Below are 18396 nucleotides of genomic sequence, written 5' to 3'. Positions count from 1 at the left end.
CAAAACCAGTATATTTTCTATCTAGTGGAAATGAATTTTGGGAATGTCCTTGCAGAAACTAGGAATTTATCAATATGGATGAAGACTTGATCTACATGAGAAGAACGTCAATTTTTCTAGGGGGTTTAACAATCTCCATGGGTCTACTAGTGTTAAGTGTTCTTATATAAATGTGATTGAATTTGATTGACTACATTTTGTTTTGTTTTTTGTCCAGCTCTCTCAACAAATGTATCCTCTATCATATTGAAATGTTGTATGACAAATATTTGCTCCTTCCCATTCTAGCAATGCTTGATAGAGTTATCCCAAAAAAACTATGCTTTGGGGCATTGAAATGTTAACCAAAACATAGTTTAGAGTTTCTATTTCTACTTCCACTATTAAATATCTACTTTCTAGATCCTTTATACATTTTTGGATTTTACACTGTAAAGATTTGTGGAACACAATATCAAGTAATCTCATCTTGGAAGAATATAGTGCAAAGATACATGTCCTTATGTCGGTCCAGAGTCCTTCCTAGTCAGACGTCCCCTTTCCATGAGATGTGTCTGTCTCAATAAGATTTCGAACACTGTAACCTGTAAATAATCTGTCTTTTTTTTTTAATAACACAAAAACAGGTTAAATCTCTAACAAATAATAAACATAACTTCTTATCAGTCTCTTTTTCTATGAACCTTGTCCTTTATCTTTTTGTAAGAAGCAACCTTAATGTTTCAGATGTGGGCGATCTCATTTGGGTCTAGTGTCCTTTTTTCTTCAAGTTGAAGTGTTTGCAAGTCTTCTGTGGATCGTCAAAATAGAGTGTTTGTGTCCCCTCTACAAATCTCAACTTAACTGGGTAAAATAAAGCAAATTAAAATCCCTGTTCGTAAAGACTTGAACAAATTCTTTCCTTTTCACTTTTACTTGCACTGAGAAATCTTGGAATAAGAGTATTTTGTGCTTTTTGTATTTTAGGTCTGTCTATTTCCCTTCTGTAAGCATCAACCAGCTTGGCTTTGTCAGTGTAGTTCAGAATACCCATTATAATTGGTTTGGTATTGTGTCCGATTCTATGGGCTCTTCCAATTGTTATCCCTTTGTCTGTGTCTATTATATATTTATCTATATAATTGTCTATTATATATTTCAGAGTATTTTCCTGCTGCCTTTTAGTTACTTTAATATATTATGAAATTTAGTAAGAATAGGCAGTTTTGCAGATCCAAAATTTGAACTTCCAAACTCGAAGCTTCTTTGGAAGTTCGAGTCAAACATTATCACAAATTTCTGAATTAGAGTGATATTCAACCCATGAAAGTCTCATCCTCCGGTTTAATTTTTTGTTTGTGTGCTTTTTATAAGCAGGGCAATCTATTGAGTTCCAAGGAAAAAAAAGTTAGCAAATGTAAAATAAATCAATCATATTTTGCTTTTTCCCCCATTTGTTTAAAAATCCAATAATGCTTCAGTAATACTATACCAATACACAAACAATTTTTAGAACAAAAACACAAGCAATATTGCACAGCACTCATCATTACCAATTAATTAAATGAATGCATTTTTCCATAAATTTGTCTTTTTCATGCCTCATTTTATGAACCGCTACTATAAAGACCTACAAAAATGTATGAAGTGATAAATCACAAGCAAACCGAATAGTACATACTCAATTTAAAATATGTACATACTGTACTGTACACCCTTCGTTCACCAAAAAATTAGCAATAGCTTTATTTACAATTACTTTGAAACTGTTGATACATTGCATAAACTGATATTACAATCAGGGGTTCACTTCAGTATAGCGCTCATACAAAACTGTATACAAAGTCATTTTCTATCATGGACCAGCATAAGAATATATTATAATTTCCATCATGGACCTGCAAAAGCATATATACATATACATATTACGTTTGTTTGGGGGCTAAAATGTACATTATTATAGATACTATACACATTGAAAAATAGTTTTTCCAAAATACGTGCAAGGACATATGTTTCTATAGCTGCAAAGCTACATTAATTATATCAATTAAACCATGTCTTTTTGAGTTCCATTGTTATTTGAATTTTTTTCCAGGTCTTCCATTATTAAGTCTTGGTAACTTGTTAATGGCTTTCTTTTTTCTGACTCCTTTTCCTCATTACTTTGTATTTCAAATGCTGAGTTTTGATGTACCGGGTTATGGGAAGCTGCTGGTAAAATGGCATTGCCTTGTGCTCGATGAGAATAGATTGTCCTCTGTTCCATTTCTTCAGAGCACAGCTGAAGTTTGAAGGCAGCTTGGAAACCACGGCGGAAGTTCTCGTTGAAGAACCCATAAATTATAGGGTTGATACTGCTGTTGAAAAAGGCCAACCAGTGTGCAAAAGGATAGATGTAAATGTTAATCACCTGATACTCACTTTCTGTCAAGCTTGCATAATCAGACAGCATCATTAGAGTCCACAAAGGTAACCAAGAGAGAATAAAGAGCAAAGCAATAATAATTAGCATTTTGATAACTTTTTGCTTCCTTCGGGAGACTGAATGCCTTTGTTGTTGATGATTCTTACCTTCAACGTTCAGTTCCGTCTTAAATAAAGTGATGCCTATCCTGGCATACATAATCACAATAAGTGATAGAGGAGCAAGGTATATATTAGCAAAGAGTACAGTCGTGTAAATTTTTCTCATCTGCGGATTAGGCCAGTCCTCGCGGCACCAATAAACAGGATTTGTTTGGTTGTTGTTACCAAGAACTACTCTAAAATGTTTATCTTCTTTAACGTGAGACATGACGGCAGATGGACACATAATGGCAATGGCTAAAACCCAGATGACTGTAATAATTACAACAGCTGTGGATATAGTCAGCTTCTGTTTGAATGGGTAAACAATGCATCGGAATCTGCAAGAAAAAAATGCAAAACAGTAATTGTATTGCAGAACATTTGTCATTCATAAGGAATTCAAATAATGTACAATAAAATGAAACCATACAATGCTTTGATAACATGATTAAAAGCATTAAAATGATAAAAAATAATAATTTTAGTTATTTGCAATTTGTAATAGACTAAGTGTTGACTTTCATCTTCAACAAATAAACAATCAAGGTCATTTATATGCAGGATGGGGACTATTCCCGTAACAGCAAGTTGTGTCAATCCGTGTTTAAAGAGCCCTTTCCGATCAGATTGGCATGCTTAGCTATTCTGTATACACTTCTCGTATGTCCAATCCGGGCAGAAAGGCTTTTTTTAGAGAGGGTTTTATTTCAAAGCAATTTCTGCACTGCAGAACATGAACTGACTTACTGTATATGTGTTTTTAAGAATTCTATATTAATTTTAGCCATTTTACACTAAAGTTGAACTCATGATGTACATTGTACAAATAATTAGATCACAATCGATATATCAATACACCACAAACAGTATATAGAAACTATCACCCCCACTAATATTACTACTAATAATAATAATAACAATAACAATTAATATGATAATTAATAATAATAACAGCAATAATCATCATTAATTAAAATATTTATCTTGTATAGCACTGACAGTGTATGTAATGCTGTACATAGAATCTTTTCAGACACGAGTTCCTGCACCTTAGGGGTTACAATTCATTATGGACTCAAAGCTACATTCTAATTAACTACCTATTGATACCTCCAATCAAACACCACTTCATACACTAAACCCGGCATGAATGTGCAAACATTGAACACAAATGTTCATAATTGCCAATCTAAAGCATTTGTTTAACAGTGCAACTGGCATAAGTCTTTTAACCTTATGTACAGTATGTGTTCATCAACCACCAATCAAAATAGAAATATATTTTTGATAACAATCTGTGGCTTTTCCTATATTGCAGGTTGTAGAGTATGTTAGAAGATTATTCACACCACATCTTTAACATAATATAAATGGTGCATGCTCTGTTTATAAATAACAGGAAAACATCTTCCTAGTTAGCTTTAACATAATTGAATGGGAGTTAGCTTCATTGTAATGTTACTCATTTGGGAGAATGTACACATTGGTTACCCATGTATTTTTGCATTGATTTTGTGATTGATTTATTCTGTAGCCTTAATTGTATATATTTATCTAATAGTGTTCATGAACCTAATAAGAATGAATGTGGTAACAAAGTATACCTGTAAATGGGTATGTCTCTTTCTACCTGTCTTTCCCCCTCTTATGTAAGTCCCTGCTAGCTGCAGGCAGTAACAGGTTAATTCTGTAGGCTTGTGACCCCTCTTGTGCGCTTTACTGATGGACAGGAGTGCAGTGGTGACCCATGGCCTGTGTAAGCCTACCAGGTATAGATATAGACCATGAGCCTGCCCCTTATGTTTCCTGATGAGCAGAGCCAAAACTAGAGTAGTCCTGTTCCTGGTTCTGAGGAGAATGGAAACAGAGAGCTGTGAGTCTGTCCATGTCGGGATGATCATGCTCACCCTCAGCTCTTGAGGCTGAGGGAACATCTGACCTGGAAGATGTCCCCATACTATCAGGGTCAGGCACCATCCAGAGATTGGAACCCTCTGAACCCTTGCACAGCTTTAAAGATCTGAAGCAGTGACTGCTAAATAAAGCCACTTTGTTAATCATACACCAGCCTGGATTGAGATAAAAAACGGAAAACAGAGGGAGCAAGGGGTTAAAACAATCAAAATACCCAGAAACTGATCGTAAATTAATTTCCAAAAGGAGTGAAGGCCTCTTAGGGGAGAGGGGGGAATTGTGAACATATAAATCCGGCGTCTATAATACTTACACGGCCAAGTGTATCATGAGAGAGGGTTCATGATTCCCCCCCCTCCCCTAGGAGGCCTTTCCTCCTTTTGGAAATTCATTAACGATCAATTTCTGGGTATTTTGATTGTTTTAACCCCTTGCTCCCCCTGTTTTCCGTTTTTTATCTCATATTAAGGGTCTTGGATGGTCCCTCTCGGGGTTGAAGCAGAAGGGATTCTTAGGTCATCTCTCAGTGCCTAGAGAGACCGTTTTTGCCAATTGTTGTTAACAGTATTTATTTATTTATTTAATTTATTATATTTTTTTTCCTGGGTTTAAAAGTTAAGGTTAGCGCCTGGGTGTTCTGTCCTATATCAGCCTGGATTGAGTCAGTGCATGGTGTGTATGACTAATGTGCTTCAGAGAGGACTGTCTCTGGTACTACCAGAGCCCCCCGAAGCTTGAGGCGCTGAACATCAAAAGGAAAGAACTACAGATGAATGGTAGCAATAGAGTGGATCTCCCAGAGAGTGGGGGAAACAGTGCTACATACCAAGTCTACATTTTGCATCAAACATTTATTATGTTCACTCTTCTTAAAAAACAAAAACAAAAGTACAACTCACGCGGATTGGCTGTTAAACTGTGTGGTTTGATATTATTTTAAGACACAGTAAAAATTATGCGATTTGCTATAGGAAATACATTTTTTCTCGCATTTAATTCCTCGACTTCTAAACATGCCAAACTGCGTAGTTTGGCAATAGCAACTTCGGGCGACTAGAATATGGACCCTTGTAGACATGTTTTATCTGTGAATTTTAATACAATGCAGATTTGGCATTTCCTCTGAGTAGCGGAAGTCTTTGGATCAGTCTCAAAAAGGAATATTTTTTTCCTGTTTCTGAAAATCCTAGTGATAGATAAGAAATCCTTGGTCAGCTTGTTAAAATTTGGAACTCGGGGAAAAGGGGGTGAGGGAGGGAGAAATATGCTAAGAATATTTAAATGAATCCAGTACCACAATATTTAAGTGAATCCCATCTTATCACTAAGATGCTGTAAGTACTGTAGCTTTTGTACTACTCATTTGAGGACCACTGTCATATTTTCTCTTTACTGCAAGATGTATGTGTTGGCTACACTGACGGTAATTTTTCCTTCAAAACTTCTCTTGCCTCACTTTTTTCTGCTTTCTTTGATTTTAACTCTGACAGAGATAAAGTAGATAGATACTGTTGTATTGTCAAATGTTTCAAGACTTGGATTTTCTGATATGATGCTGTTTAGGTTTTGATTTGAAATTAAATGCCTAAATGTTGTATGAGCTAAATGGTCTAAAAAAAGAAAATACCACTTTGACAGCTGTGCATTTTCCCACTGCATGGATGTTAAACTGTGACCACTTGGCTCATTATACTGTATATACCATATGCACTGCTGTTTAAAGATCGTTTAGTAAAATATGCTTTTATGTTTGGAGTATTTTCTGCTTTAATAGGCTTGCCAAAAACTCAGAAATTGGCAATACCATTCTAATTAGAGTGCAGATGCTGAAAAGTGTTTTTGGAAAGTATACTTGTTCATTTATGTCTTGCAAAAGGGTTTGAAAAACGAAATCTGGTAGTATAATATAATTTTTGTGCATGTATTAGAATATTATCTATTGATTTACTTTAGGTTTTTAACAGAACTGTAACACGGTATGTAGAGACCATTGAGTTTTGCAATTATATTTAACATTTTGCATCATTTTTTTTTCTATTTCATCTGTCCAGTTTCATTTGTCCTATGTTTCTCTCTTTTTAACCTCCAATTGTATTGTCACTTGTTCCATAACTGCTTTAAACCAGGTACAGTTAAAAATAAAAAAAAGTTAAATTTTTGTCTCGTCTGACCACAAAACCTCTTACCACGTCTGCAGTGTCATCTATATGCTTTTTCGCAAACAAAAAGTGTTAAGTCTGCCGCCAGCACAACACTGCACATTACCCAGTTAACACTATCCCAACAGTCAGGCATGGTGGTAACAACATTATGTTATGGGGATGCTTCTTTTCAGCCGGAACTGGAAGCTTTTTAGGATAGAGGGGAGAATTGATGGTGCAAAGTACAGGTGAATACTTGAGGAAAACCTGTTTGAGTCAGCCTAGGCTCTGAAACTGCAGAGGAAATTCATATTTCAGCAGGAAAAGGACCGTAGCAGAAATCCAAAGCCACACTGAAGTGGTTGAACGAGAGGAGAAATAATGTTCTTGAGTGGCCCAGTCAAAGTCCTCGCTTTAATCCAATCGAACATTTATGGCGAGACTTGAAGATTGCAGTCCATCGACGATCCCAAACAAACTTATCAGAACTGGATCAATTTGACAGTGAAAAATGGACAAAAATGTCACCAACCTACTGTGCAAATCTAGCAGACACTGTGACATTTAAACATCTCCACATATAACAGTGTACAGTTTAACCACTACAGCTTTGTAGCTTTGAATAAAAATAGTTACAGAAGTTTGAAAAAAGTACATACACTATTTGTAATTCAGCAACATGTGAGATTATTGGTAGGGCATGATTTCCTTTTTTGCTGTTGAAATCTCCTTTCCACCAACTTTAAGGGATTAAACCATGTTGTGTTAACTGCCCTTGGGTTGAGTAGTTTTTTTGAAAGCTCCTTGTCACTTAAAATATTTGTATATAGTTATCATATTCCCTCTTAGACGTGTTAACCCATCTAATTTAATACCGTCCAAACTTAAAACTTACCTCTTAAAAGAAGCATCCCAATAAACTGCACTGATAGCTACTGTTTCATTCCCACAGTAGCTAGTTATTAATGAGTGTTGTCAAGCACTGCAATCTGCTTCACTTAGTCTCCCAATATATAATTTACATTCCTAGCTCTCCGGGGCAGGGATTTCCTTTCCAAATGTCTGACTTTGCTGTGCTTATTTTATTATTCTAATTCCCTGAAATGTATTGTCTTTGTAAAGCGCTGAGTACACTGTCTGTGTTATATAAATAAAGATATACATACATATATCCTCTCTGTGATAGACTGAGTGGCCTCTCACGTACCCAGTGAAATAACTGAGAGGGGATTTTAATGGCAGTGGAGACTGCAAGGAGATGATGAGATAGATGAGATGAGTAGGAAAGGATGGACACAGAGAGGAGCCGACACAGTGAAGCAGGGAGTGCAAAGAAAGGGGAAGAGATAGAGAGAGAGGAAGAGAGAGAGAGAGTGAGAGAGAGAGAGGAAGAGAGAGGATGGAGAGGGAGGGAGTGAGGAAGAGAGTGGAATAGGGAGAGATATAACATGACAAAAGAGAGTTCAGAAAATATTGTTTTTTTTAATCATTTCCCTTCAGCTCGGCTATGTACCAGATGTAACCAGGGTTATTTTAACCACTGTGAGTGGGGTTTTTGGACATCACAGGCCACCATACAAAGGGGAAGAAGCATTTTCAGTTTTGGCCAGCATCTCGACTGGAGCGCATGCGCATGCGCGGAGGGACGGAAGCTGTGGAAGGAGTGTGTGTGCAGGGAAGCAGACGGAAGGAGACACAGGCTGTGCACAGGCTTTTGGAGATCCACCCTGCTACCCACTGGTCTTCATATACCTTCTAAAGACCCTGCCAGCTGAAACAGAGGACACAAGAGACTACCCATCTACCAGAGGGCCGCTCTGTGAAGTCTGGACATATCTCCTCTATATGCCAATTTTATTTGGCCGCTTGTGAGTTTTTAATCTCTTTTTTATTTCTGTTAATAAACTTTATTACACTATTTTTTTCCCTTCTCTTCCCTATTTTTGAGGAACCATCAAGGGATTTCCCTCTCTTCCCCCTTCCCCCCCCCCCGCCATCTGCACCAGAGGATCAGCCCAACACAGGGATTAGACACCTATGTAAGTGTGTTTCTTCCCTCCCATTTTCTGAAAGGATATTGTTCACATATATTGAATTATCCCTGATTGTGGTCCCCCATCTCTCCTTTACATTTGCATGTGTCTTGGAGTCAAGAGTGGAGCAGCGCGCCTGAGGATCCCCCTTCTCCCTTTTCTATAATGCCAATTATTGACTATGGAGACATAGTATATGGCTCGGCACCTCAAACCCACCTTAGCAAACGTGACACCCTCTACAATTCAATTTGTCGTTTTGTTCTCCAATGCAACTACAACACACATCACTGCGATATGCTCAAAGAACTAGATTGGTCATCACTAGAGTCTAGGCGCAAAGTTCACCTTTCCTGTCTTGCCTTTAAATTCTTCATGGGCAAGCTACCCAGTTATCTGAACAAGCTCCTCACCCCTACCACTTGCAGCACTTATCATCTGAGATCAGACTCCAAAAGACTGTTCATGGTCCCAAGGCTCAACAAAGTATCCGGACGTTCGTCCTTCTCCTACCGTGCACCCCAAAACTGGAACAACCTACCAGAGACTCTCACATCCACCACCAGTTTAAGTTCTTTCAAATCTAAGGCTGTCTCACATTTTAACCTGGTCTGTAACTGTTTCATACGCCCATAATATATATTTTCTTTAACTGTGCACGCAATGTCTTGTATATAATGTATACCCTGTTCATTTATGTAACTGTATTTGGAACCATGTATTATTTGTTTTACTCTGTGCCCAGGACATACTTGAAAACGAGAGGTAACTCTCAATGTATTACTTCCTGGTAAAATATTTTTTATAAATAAATAAAATAGTATCACACTACTTAGTTTTTTTCGCTTTTTCCACCAATACTTATCACACTACTTGTGTTTGCTTAAATTGCAGCCTGGAAGAGCAGCATGGAGAGAGCTGCCTCTTATAGGCAATTGCACAGTTTTAATGTCAATTTTAATAACATAGTATTGTAGCAGGTGCTCTCCTGAGCTGAAACGCATTAATTTTAGAGCCTCGGGGACTCCCTCCTTCCCAGATGTGTTTTTAAATGTCCCGGTCATGTGACACGGGACATTTAAACAATGCAGGGAGATACCGGCACCCCATACCGGGGCCTATAACTTAGAAAGCAAGGGGTCTCCAATGCTGAAATTAATGTGGTTCAGCTAAAGAGAGCACCTGCTACAATACTATGATTAAAATTAACATTAAAACAGCTTCATCACCTTAGCGGCTAGCCGCTAAGGCAATGAAGGGGTTAAGCCACAGTAGCTGGTTTATTGGGGGTACAGGTGGTGTGTGAATTGCGGTACTTGACCCAGGGTGGGTGGTTATGCCTACCAGGAAGGTTGTGGGAGTTAACCATTTAATTACATAACGGCGGTAACCACTATGGAAATGAAGGGTTAACCCCTCCCACTAACCACATGTAGGCTTAACATCCACGCTGGGCCAAGTACCCCCATTCACCCACCCCCTCGACCCCAATAAACATTAAAATACAACAACCCTACTACCCACCCCCACTAACCCCAAAACCTCCCCAACACATACAGTACAATAATGGGCAACATTCCTATTAACCAAATATTAATAATAGTGCATTTGCTCATTAAAAATAAACATTACTCAGCCAGCATTACGTAAATTAAAGTTCTACTTACCCCTGCAAGGATGAAGGCCACCCTCATCCTCATCACCATCCTCCACGTCCTCCGTAGGCAGCAACATTACAATAAAAAACAAACTACTGGCCACTAACCCCTTAATCACCTTAGTGGTTTATAACTGCTATAGTAATTAAGGGGTTAACCACCCCTCTCGGGGCAACTACCCCCATCCTCACAACACATTGATTGTCACAGTGGTAAACCCAAAAATATGGGGGAGGGCGAAATATAAGGAGGCAATGGGCTAGGGTTGGGGGGATGTAAGTTGGCAGTGGACCGGGGGAGGGAGATCGTAAAAAGGTAATGGATGGGAGGTGGGAGTAGGAGAAATATAAATAGGTAATGGACTGGGGGGGGAATAGAAGTAGGTAATGTGTCGGGGGAATATAAGGAGGTAATGGACCGGGAGGGGGGATAAACGAAGGTAAAGTGTCGGGAGGCACATAAGGAGGAAAAGGGGTAATAGGGATGGGGGTAGAAGGGATACTGGGTTAAGGGAGAGGGTAATGGGTCAGAAAGCATAGTGTGCTGGTATAGGAAAAGAGATGAGTTACAAAGTGATTGTGTGTGCTTTATAATATAATAAATATGAAAAGAAAATAAGGGATAGCAGTTATCCAGTAGATACAATAGATACTGTATCCATATCCCCTTAAAAGTGTGAAAGCTGCTTTTCTATGGATACCATGTGAGTTGAATACCACTTATTTTTTTGTATTAGGGTTAATTAAACCTGTGTTACACTATCAGCATTTTGAGCACTTTCTTTTTTTCTTTCTTTCAGCATAGTGGGCTTACCTGGGGTCCTCGTATGAGCCTGCAGGCTCAGTGGAGAACCGCAGAAGGAGAGCCTGGGGAATCCCTCTGTCTTGGTGGGCATCTCCCAGCTAAGGGAAGGGAACTACAGAGAGGGCCTGGGAAAAGTGAGGACACTTCTTGCCTCCGCAAGGGAAGAAAATAAACTCTAGCATCGCAGGCAGGGTGGGCGGAGCCCCTTGACTAACCAAGCACGGGAAAGCTGACCCTCCTATTGGTGGCCCTGGTGGGACATACACAATGCACCAGGAGCAGAAGCAAATAGCCATGCATTAAAAAGGGGGTAGGGCCAACACTACTTCACCTGCAGGAGTGTGCCAGTGGGTACAATAATGACTGCTGCATCTGTATTCTAACCTAGTTCAATACTAGCAAAGAGAGAATGAATCTATTAGAACAGTACAGTACAGCACTTGGGGTATTTATATGAGGCTTGGTCCCACCCAGAATGTTGTATATAGTATATGTTCACAATGATTATAATCAAATTGCTATTTTGAAATGTATTTTGCAAACTAAAGCATCATCACCGTTTTTTTCAATTATTGTTGCATAAATACAACTTACCTGTCCACTGCTATTGCCACCAAAGTAAAAACAGAGGCTGATACAGATATTCCTTGTACCATGCCACTCATTTTGCATACAGTGCTGCCAAATGGCCATCCTGTTGAGACAAAAAAAAGTTTAGAATATGGCTGTATCATTTTATGTACAACAAAGTAAATGTTCCATGCAAAATTAGATCACGGAAAAATTACAATCACAGGTGCCTCATATACTTTAATGTTTTACATTATTGGAACAAGTGTCTCTCCATAAACATATTGTTTATAGCCTTAAAGTGCATTGCACTAAAGCTTACATTAACCTTTCAGAATGACCTGCAACACACTGCAAATTGTTTTCCTGGTGCTTTAACCTTTTAACTAATGTTGAATGCTAAATAAATTCACAGCTGAACATTGATTAACCTTTACCTGCTTCTCCAAATATCTACAAACAGTATACACTGTTTGTCCTACTAAAAGTTTTCTCCTTTGCACATGCAGTATACAGGTACAGCCAGATCTATTGTCGAGTAGTTGGCCTGGAAACCGCAGTTGAAAACTGCCTGACCAGTGCCTGCTCACGGATTACCCGCAGACAGACTAATTGCCCATCAGGATTAACACAACAGGGATCCCTGCTTCTGAATGGTACTCCTGTTGTTTTAATCCTACTGGGCGCATGGGTTTGGAAGAACTGCGAAGTGAAATAAACAGAAGCAGTCCCTCTCTCTGGGCATCTCTAATAGGCGATCGTGCTGATTTTATTTTATTTTTATAACATAGTATTGAAGCAGGGAGTCTCCTGAGCTGATTAATTTCAGCTCTGGGGACCCCCTGCTTCCTGAGTTATAGGCCCCGGTATGGGGTGCCGGTATCTCATGCACTTTTAAATGTCCCGGTCACGTGACGTGGGAGAATTAAACTCAGGAGAAGCCAGCACACCATATTAGGGGCTGTATCTTGGGAAGCAGGGACCCCTGGGGCTCAAATGAATGTGGTTCAGCTCCATAGACCCCCTGCATCAATACGATGAAATTAAAATAAAATAAAAACAGTACGATCACCTGTTAGAGCTGTCCAGAGAGAGAGACAACTTCTGTCTGCTTTCATTTTGAAGCTCTTCCAGACTGGTGCGGCCCGGTAGGATTAATGCAGCAGGAGTCCCATTCAGAAACATGGATGCCTGTTGTGTTAATCCTGATGGTCAATTCCCCTCTGCTCTGCACTTAGCTATGATCACTCCACATTTGGTCAGCTGTTCACCAGCACATGAATTTAAAAAGCAAATGCAAGTGAACTGTTATATACTATTGTAATATTACCTTCAGGTGCAGATGCAGTCATACTCTTCTCCACTCTCCCCTGTACTGGAGCAAGTAAACCACGGCCCTAGTGCGGCCTAATCAACCAAGAGCAGAGCAGGGGGGAATTTTTCATCAGGATTAACACAATGGGGATCCCTGCTGCGTTAATCCTACCGGACCGCACCAGTCAGGATATTTTTTTATTTCACATGTGATTGAGACTGGATTGTGTACATGATTAAATGACCTTCTGGCCTTGCCTATATAGGCAAAACCACCAGATGGGCCAAACACCATATATGTTTACATAAATCTACTGGCAGATGGGAGAACATTCAAGTTCAATTAGTGTCCCATTTTAAACTGGCAGGACATGAGGTTAGCCAGTTAGATGTACAAATTATTTTACTTGGTTCCACCCCTGAAGAGGGGTGGGGACAGACTAAGGGGGCTTAAACACAAAGAGGCAAAATATATTGAGAGATTAGACTCCATGGGGCCTATTTTATAAGCTTTGATAACCCACTAATCGAGGCCTTTTCCGCCAAAATGCCTACTGCTATTCTGTAAGCCTCGATAAATTGGCAATAAAGGCATAAATCGCTATTTTTTTCAGCCATCCAAAACAGATCGCCAGGTGAGCGGCGATAAACCACTTATCGGCAGGTTCTGAAACTCGTGCAATTCTAGTATCCTCGATTAGTTTATGACATTCAATACATTTTTTGGCAAATGCTTGTTTTAAATTGATTGTTATTTTTTCTATTTCTGTTTATTGTTAGGATTAAACTGTTTGGAATATGGATGGCTTGTTTATAGTTCATTTTAGGATTGGTTAGCATTTAAAATTAATTAATTGTTTTGTTGGCTAGTGGTTTTGTTTATTTAATTGATTGGTTGGCTGGTGGTTTAATGTCTTGAATAGTTTGCTTGGATAGGTGTTTATTTAATTGTATTGTTTTGTAATAACATAATTTTAATTATTTAGCTGTTTTGGTGATAGATACATTTTAGTGATGTGTACTATTATGCTATATAGTTCTTTTATTGTTGGGGTGTTTAGGTGCTGTATTTCTTTTATTCGTGTTTTTTTGGCCTTCATGATTTGTACTAAGTTGACCATTGAGTGCTATAGTGGCTTATCATGCCAATATAATATACTGTAGGTATGATGAACCTCTGTGCCAATCAATGGGTAGAGGGTGGGTATAGGTGGCCTGGGTGGGTGGTTAGGCCTCCTGGGTGGGTAGCGGGGAGGGCAGGTTAACCCCTTAATTACTATAGTGATTATTAAATGCTATGTTGATTAAGGGGTTAGGGGCCATTAGATTGTATTTTTTTAATGTAATCTTGCTGGCAACAAAGACATGGACCTGCAGTATGCTAATGAGGATTCCATTCATGATGGCAAGGGTAAGAAGAAAGTTTATTTATTTTATTTATACTGGCTGGCTAATGTTTGATTATATAATGGGCAAATGAGCTATTATCCATATCTGGAAAATAATTATTTTGCCCATTATATTCTGTATGGGTTGTTGGGGGTTGTTGGGCTAGAGGAGGTGGGTAGTAGGGTTGTTGTGTTCATTTTTGTTTCTTCAGGGTAGAGGGATTGGGTGAAGGGGTTGTAGCCCTAAGGGTGGGTGTTAAGGCCTTTCAGGGGGTAGCAGGACTGCTTACCCCTTCGTTACCATCGTGGTTCCCACCGCTGTGGTAGTGAAAGGGTTAACTCCACCCGCAAGCTTCCAGGCAGGCCTTACCACCCACCCTGGGACTATTACCCCCTTCATCCACCCCTCTGCCCCAAGAACCAGATTTTTGAGGTTTAACATCTTCATTGCATTAGCGGCTAGCCGCTAATGTAATGAAGCTGTTTTAATACATACTTTAATAATAGTGTAGATTAGCAGGGGGTCTCCGGAGCAGAATTGCATTGATTTGAGGGCGGGGACACCTGCTTCCTGAGATACAGGCCCCGTTATGGGGTGCCGGTGTCTCCTATGAGATTTAAATGCATGGGAGATACCGGCACCCCATAACGGGGCCTGTATCTCAGGAATCAGGGGGTTGCCGGACCTGAAATCAATGCGATTTTGCTCCAGAGAACCCCTACTCATCTAAACTAGTATTAAAATGTATATTAAAGTCTTTCGATCGCTGGCAAGATTTGCGTAGGGAGAGGCAGCACTCTCTGTGCAGCTCTCTCAGCAGCTGGAAAAAATCGCCAGGTAAGCCCTTTTGAGAGAGGCGATTATCACGTCGCCGGCTACTCGCCCATTTTGGGATGCAACACTAAAAAATCTGGCGGCGTAAACAGCCCTGCAATTTTTTTATGAAGGCTTATAGAATAGGCCCCATGACTCCCAAAGAGAAAATGATCTCTCAGTGTTTCTTTAGGACTATTGTTCAACAATTCCTATGGAGAAAGCTATAGGTAATGTGGGACTGGGATCTAATAAACACAATGACCTACTATGGTGTATCCTCTCCAACTTCCAAAGAGCTTACAGACTAATGGTGTGATGGGAAATATAAACAAAGGATAGCAGTAAAATTTAGTTTTGATGTGAAACCATCCAAGGTAATTGAGGAGGAATGAAGCAAAGACTAATTTAGGAGATAGTGGTCCAGTTATTGCAGTATTTTTCTGCATACAGTATGTAGATTAAAGAATACAATGAATATGCATGTTTTTTTCAATGTAATGCTGCTACAAACTCTATCCATCTAGAAAATGTTAAAGATCACAATTCAAATCAATAAAATTAATATGAAAACAATCTAATTCTATTTAAATACAATAGATAATGTTCTTATGACATTCCAATTATTGATTATAGTCAATTAGAAACCATTCAATACCTGCAATTATATTATCCAGTAGAGTTGTGGGCATGCAGAAAATCCCAACCAGTAAATCACTAACAGCGAGATTCAAGATGAAAAGGTTAGTAATTGTTCGCATGTGTTTGCTGCTCAGCACAAGGAAGCAAACCACGCCATTGCCAAGCATACACAGAATAAATATTAAAAGGTAGGAGATGATGAAGACTGCTGCCACTGATGGTCTATGAAGATAGAAATCCACATAGGTTATATTAGGCTCTACATTGTTTTGAGTCCTATTGAGACTTTTCCTTGGAAACCATGGCACAGAGAAATTTGAGTCAAGTTTGTCATCCATGATGCACCCTAAACGACAAAATCAGAAAGGAAACATTATTTACAATGACCACATTGTTCTTTGTCTATAGTTATATCTTATAAATTAATGTACTATACTGTATTTTCTTAAAGAATGCTCAGAAATAATCACAATTGTCTAACTAATAAATCAGAGAGATGAAGATGAAAGACAATGGACAATCAGAGCATGAATTAGGTTGGTGCCACAACAGCCATAGGGCATGCTAAGAACCCATCCCCATCCCTGATTGTTCACTCTCTTTCTCTTTCTCACTCACCAAATGTCTGTAACACCTCCACGCTCCCAACCATTGTCTCAATACACATTTATCTACAGGAACCTCATCTGATTAAATCAGAGTCCCCTCCATACAAATGTACACATAATCCAATTAACACTTTACAGGGCTGACTCCCAAATCACATCACAGTGCTTACACATAGATCACAGACACTTTACCTCATATTGCTTGCTCAACTAGACTTGGAGATTGTATTTGGAATACATTCTCACATACATAGTGCATTATACATTCCCTGTTCTCCACCAGATAATAAATACATTTGGTTGATAGATTTGGTAGATTTAGGGGTAGGTAGCTGGGATTCATTACAGTTTTGTGATGCCAGCTTTCCCTACCGTCACAGTAACCTAGTATGTCTCTGCAGTGATTACAGTGTTAATTGATACATTCTATGACATTACATATCTGGCGAACTAACTTTCTACATTTGCTTGCAGTATCACTGTTTTCTAGGTAACTCCATGTTTCTGATACTCTGTTATAATATCAGTTTATACTACTAATGAACATATATGATGTTTCTTACGGGTTTAAAGATCCTTTTATACTCAAAGAGTGCCTGCTGTTAATGTTAACAATGCATGTTGACGCTTATGTGGTTAAATCTGGGTTAGTCGTTTACCAGACCTGGATCACCACGGGTGCTCACGATCTTATTTTAGCACTTTCTGTGCATATTAGAGGTTAATTTTGTGTTGACCTGATTGATGCAATGAGGGATTGCTTTTTGGCTTTGGTGCACTGCAGTCCCCCATCATGTTTTGGCACCACTTGTTTTCAATTGGTGTGATTAGTGTATATCCTAATGATAAACAACCAGAGGTAAAAGATATTCAACTATTAAACATGTTATGAGAAGTAAAGAACAGAAAAAATGGGAAGCGCAAATAATTGGGATAAGGCAATAAAGCCACTTTATATTAGTAAAAAACAAAAAATAAATACAGTTTCCTTTGGAACCACACCTCTGCACTATAATTTGGGCCCGAGTCTGTTTAGACATACAGGGGCCCTGAGTGTTCTACACATATGCACTGCTCACCACCTGGACATTAATCTGCAGAGACTTTTTATTATTATTCTTGATGTAACTGTATTTATTATTTATTATTTGTTTTTTACTAATATAAAGTGGCTTTATTGCCTTATCCCAATTATTTGCGCTTCCCATTTTTTTCTGTTATTTACTTCTCATTTGGGTCCCTTGCATTGGAAGCTGCATATTTATTTGGGTTTTTGGCACTATAGGCCGTTTTTGTATTACATTTTTACATCGGAGTTAGAGTCAGACCCTATAGGTTCCTGAATGGTTCATGTCACATCACTATTTATTGTTTTAAAGTGTTTATATGTATAAGGTTTAATTTATAAACTTCTTTAATTGTACTTTCAATTTATTATTCAATTTATTTTTCAGTCAGTTGAGTGTTTAACGGACCAATCGATAGGCGCACGTATTTTCTTTTCTTTTTGTTTATTCAACATGTTATGTTGATGTTTATGTTTATTATCAGGTACATTTATAGATATGTTGTCACAAATTGTTTTTTGCTTTGCATCTCGGGATTTTGACACACCTGGGGGTGGTGCGCTTGATTCTGCCATCGCTTATGGTGATTGACATGACTCCCGCACGCCCTTAATACCAACTGTTATCATTTTCCCCGTGCTTTGTTTATATGATCTGTGTATATGTGATTACTGACTGGACGTCCTCCTAACTAGATGGCACTGTTGCGCTAACTCCAATTGTCTCCTCGAGTCTCCAGTCTTACTGGTTAATTTCGCGAGTCTTTCATGAAGTTCCGCTTATGTCACTTCCGGTATCACGGACGGCGTTAATCAGTTTTTCCCTATTTAAACACACACATTTTTATTAGAGGATATACTCTTTGACAAAGGGCTTTGCCCGAAATTCATGAG

General features: G+C 38.7%; 1 protein-coding gene across 2 annotated transcripts in view; it reads right to left on the bottom strand.

The window, feature by feature from the left end:
* Nucleotides 1-603: 603 nt before the first annotated feature.
* The window catches only part of NPFFR2 (neuropeptide FF receptor 2), a 132545-nt gene continuing 114752 nt past the window's right edge, over nt 604-18396 (bottom strand). For both annotated transcript variants that reach the window (XM_075608072.1, XM_075608080.1), the window contains 3 exons: nt 15845-16174; nt 11695-11794; nt 604-2888 (listed from right to left, as the gene is read on the bottom strand). In XM_075608072.1, coding sequence (XP_075464187.1) covers nt 2030-2888; nt 11695-11794; nt 15845-16166 — 1281 coding nt within the window. In that variant the 5' untranslated portion in view covers nt 16167-16174 and the 3' untranslated portion in view covers nt 604-2029. The remainder of the gene's footprint in view (nt 2889-11694; nt 11795-15844; nt 16175-18396) is intronic.

This window comes from Ascaphus truei, chromosome 1 (genome assembly GCF_040206685.1).
Source record: "Ascaphus truei isolate aAscTru1 chromosome 1, aAscTru1.hap1, whole genome shotgun sequence".
Classification (NCBI taxonomy): domain Eukaryota; kingdom Metazoa; phylum Chordata; class Amphibia; order Anura; family Ascaphidae; genus Ascaphus; species Ascaphus truei.
Note: the sequence above shows the minus strand (reverse complement) of the source record. Positions and strands in the feature narration are given on the sequence as shown.